The 4,172-nt window shown below is 42.9% G+C and overlaps 1 protein-coding gene across 1 annotated transcript; it reads left to right on the top strand.

Moving 5' to 3' along the window:
- Positions 1-357: 357 nt before the first annotated feature.
- Positions 358-3,809, top strand: LOC132911370 (uncharacterized). The gene is made up of 2 exons (XM_060967992.1): positions 358-1,800; positions 3,684-3,809. The coding sequence occupies exons 1-2, from the start codon at positions 358-360 to the stop codon at positions 3,807-3,809; spliced, it is 1,569 nt and encodes a 522-aa protein (XP_060823975.1).
- Positions 3,810-4,172: the final 363 nt, after the last annotated feature.

Genomic DNA, 4,172 nt, shown 5'->3' with positions numbered 1-4,172 from the left:
TCAGTGAAAAAGTGGACTTATCAGTGACCATATAGTGCCACGTGAATCCAACATAATTGGCGGAAACGTTACCACTCCAGCGAAGTCAGGTGCATCACCTTCGAAGAGATACAACCCGTTGGTCGAGGAACGCAACCACGCAACCTCCCCGCCGCAGCGGGACAATCATCGACATCGCAAGTACAACCATTTCGACTTCACTACCAATGTGTCACCTTCGGGAAGGATCACCTTCCTCGCGAAGCGCACATCAACCACATTCCGCTGCACAGTGACAAGCGATATCTTGCAGCCGGAACAACTTCGGTCTCATACCGCAACTCTAAGGTAAGCTCTTTCAAAATATCGAAATCAGTCATGGCTCCCAATCTGGAAGAGCGCACAAAACAGTTGATACTAAAACGAGAGGGGTTCAGAAAAGAATTAGAGGCAGTTCGCGCAATACTCGACAGTTATGAGGAAGGGGCCCCTATCCACACCATCCAACGTAGTTTGAAAGAGTTAGAGATAGAATTCGCATCATTCAAAAAGAATCAGTGTGACCTAGACGATAGGGAAGAAGGCCCGACACAGCAGAATCGCGTGAATTTACAACGGACATTCTATACTATCTTCGGGGACGCGTCGGCCATCATTGACACCGCAACGAAACAATCAGAGCCGACGATCCGAGGTCCGACTTCGAACATTTCCTCGCCGGAACCCATCGAGTTGCCAAAAATTCAGTTACCCACGTTTTCGGGTGCTTACGAGGACTGGCCAGGTTTCGCGGATCAATTTCGTAACACGGTTCACGACAACCCGCGAATCGACGACTGCAAACGTTTGACATATCTTCGATCCTGCTTAACGGGCGCGGCGGCGCTAACCATACCATCTTTGAATAACGTAACAACCAATTATTCCGCCGCGTGGGCAATACTAGAGAAAAGGTATAACAGGCCAGAGAAGATCGTGCAGAGACACCTGCAAGAGATATTCAACACAGGCCTCGCATCGCGCACAGCACACCTAGACTTGCAATCCTACGCGACCAAACTAGAATGGCATTACAAGGCATTAGAATCGCTCGGACATTTGACGGCAGACTCCGTGCTATTATATCTATGCACCTTTAGATTAGACCGGGATACCGATCTCATCTGGAAGGATAAAACACAACACACACCGTTCCCCACATTCACGGAATTCCTCAATTTCTTGAACGATCGGTGTCTAATCATCGAACCCTCAAGGACGACGCGCCAGCCACGCGGGCAAGCGTTTGTCACATCACGATCGTCATCAATTTGTCCAATGTGTAGCGGACCGCACAAGATCTGGACTTGTAGAACCTTTAGAACGAAAACCATCGAAGAGCGCATCAGGGCCGCCGAAGAAATATCGGCATGCACTAACTGTCTGACGACAGGACATACACTCCCACAGTGTTCCGCCGGGTCCTGTCGCATTTGCGGACAACGTCATCATACTCTTCTACATAGATCCGACGCTCAGATTACGAATCGAACCATTTCCAGCAACGGGGCACCCGCGACGACACTCCCTGGCAAAAGTAGAAATACCTTGAAACATCCAAACGATACTCTACCAACAGGCCCCGACCGACGCCTGCAGAAAACACAATTCGGAAGGGTCAACGGGGGGAGCTCATTCTTCCCATTAACCGCAAGGGTCTTTCACACCTCCACAGCAGATCTCGAAGCGGACATCACTCGCCTTGGGGAACTCGACGATAAACCACGAACAAAACCCACATCAGAGGCGAATCAACAATACGAGGAACACATTCAAAATCACGTCCAACGCATCAACGAAGGGCGATCCATCGTCGCACTCCCCTTCAACGAAAAACTGCCTTCACGCAGATCATCTAAGACAATGGCAATGAAACGACTTGCCTCTCTCTCATCACCAACACGCGACCAAATGTTGCGACCGTTCGCGGAGAGACGCGGTCGCGAGGAAACGCGTCAGCGAGAGTCGTAAATTCTCGCTACGATTCGGCTAATCGACGCCGCGAAATGGTCGCTCCCCGCGTTTCGTTTAGGATAACCGGGGTGATTTACTGAATGCAACTTATTCTACGATTGTAGAATAAATATATATTTGTATCACAATAACACTTACAGTATATATAAGGTGTCGGTTTAAATAGTATCGGAAGTTACCACTAGAATGTTCGAGTTATATCTTATACAATGTGACTGATTTGGACGCGACCGTACAGAGAGTTTTCGACTGCGACTGATCGGTTAGAATGTTAGATTGCGACTTTACGATGCTTCTCAGTGAGTTCGTTGGACTGAGCGATCGTGGTAGACGTGTTGATTGAATTGACGACGAAGACGAACTGACTTGATCGTGACGATGCTGTGTCGGAGGTGAGCTAAGGAAGGGTGTGTCTAACGCACGGAATCATCTGATTTGTTGATGACAGTTTTTGGTTGGAGAAGTGAGGGTAATAGAAATTGTTTCTATTGGTTAGTAAGACTATCGATAGACTAGGAAGGGTATTAGCCACCCTCGATGGAAAGTTGGGAGTAGGAGGCATCGCACGTGTGAACACTTAGCGTTCACGTGTTTTCCAGACGTTAACCAGAAACCTTAGAAAACGCTTTCGTGGAAAAGTCCTTGTTTGCGATGAAAGACTTTCGCCAGAGTTTTCTGAGATTTATAGTCAGGCTGCGAGTGTTTTCAAGAGTATGCGATAAGGATGTGCGGGCATCTGGCTGCCATCCGTCCGCGATGTGAGGTCCGGCTCAGGTAGAGAGTCGGCCGACGTAACAGTTACCTTAGAAGGGCGACCACTCCTAATTTGATTCTCTAGATTTTCTTCACTTTTAAAGCGTTTTATGACTGAACGCACAGTAAAACGACTTCTGTTTATGATTTGTGCAATTTCGTTGTAAGATTTATTCATCTTATATAAATTTAATATTATTTTTCTTTCTTCAATTGTGGTTTCTTTCGTTTTTCTAGACATTATTACTCTTTCTTGGTTTTTTGTTGTTTAATAACTGAAGTCTCCAGTTTCACTGATCGAGTGTTATAATAAAAGACTAACGGGAAGTCCTTAAAAGAAAAGGACTGCCAACAAAATATTAGAAGTTTATTATGTAATTAGTTATAAGCGTAAATATTCTACTGTGCCAATACTTTTGTCCACCCATAAAATGTTCAAAAAATATATTTTTGTTATTATTTTGCGTATTATTTTATTTATATTGTTGCTCTTGTTATGTAATAAACTAGGATAGATAATAAATAAATACGTCAAAAAGTTTTTTGTTTAAATCAATTTGTTTAATAGTTATAAGCATTTGTATCATAACAATCTTGCTGTGCCAATACTTTTGTCCAGCACTGTATCTAAAATTAAAAGCGTTTACCTTTACACTTCGTAACAGCGATTGAGAATTATGCGTTTGAATAACAGAATAATGGCTATATGAAAGCATCGCGATATGAAAAGATTCCATCGCTATGGAAGGAATGAAGTGTGAAAGGGATTCCATATCTGCCTAACTACATATGTACTGGTGTATCAACGTATATCACTGATTTTAAAAACATTCCTATTTTCCTAAGTAAGTAGGTAGTAGCAAGTAGTAGCAAGTAAGAATGTTATTTTCACAGTTCCCTTAGATATCATGATCTTAAAGAATGATGTACTTACATAGAGTAGGCCCTGTTATGCTCATGTCGAAGCTGCAGGTATGAAAGAAACACCAACACGAAGATTTTCACAGGTAGATTTCACCTCCGATAAAGAGTTTATAACCAAACGCAATAGTACTATAAGTTAACTAAAGATATTACAGTTTTTGAGATATAAAATTTTGAGATATGAAATGCTATGATACTGTTGCAATGGTACGAAGTTGCTGCGTACAACTTCAATCGTACTGAAGATAGCTCTGGAAGCGAAATAGATCGATTGTTTGATCAAGCAGTCGTTTCGCTAACGATTATGAATATTTAAAAAAGAGAATTGATTCCCGAGCTTCAAGGAGCCCGTCTCGTTCTATACAAAAATGTATATTTTTAAAAGCGTATACATTACGATTTCATTACTGTACCATATTAAAGTCTGTAAATAAATAAATAATGTATAAAAACCACGTCGTGCATTGAATGGCACCGACGCAACGATATACATATTTGTAAAT

This window comes from Bombus pascuorum, chromosome 10, assembly GCF_905332965.1.
Source record: "Bombus pascuorum chromosome 10, iyBomPasc1.1, whole genome shotgun sequence".
Classification (NCBI taxonomy): domain Eukaryota; kingdom Metazoa; phylum Arthropoda; class Insecta; order Hymenoptera; family Apidae; genus Bombus; species Bombus pascuorum.
The sequence above is the reverse complement of the archived record's forward strand: the minus strand, read 5'-3'. Positions and strand labels throughout refer to the sequence as shown.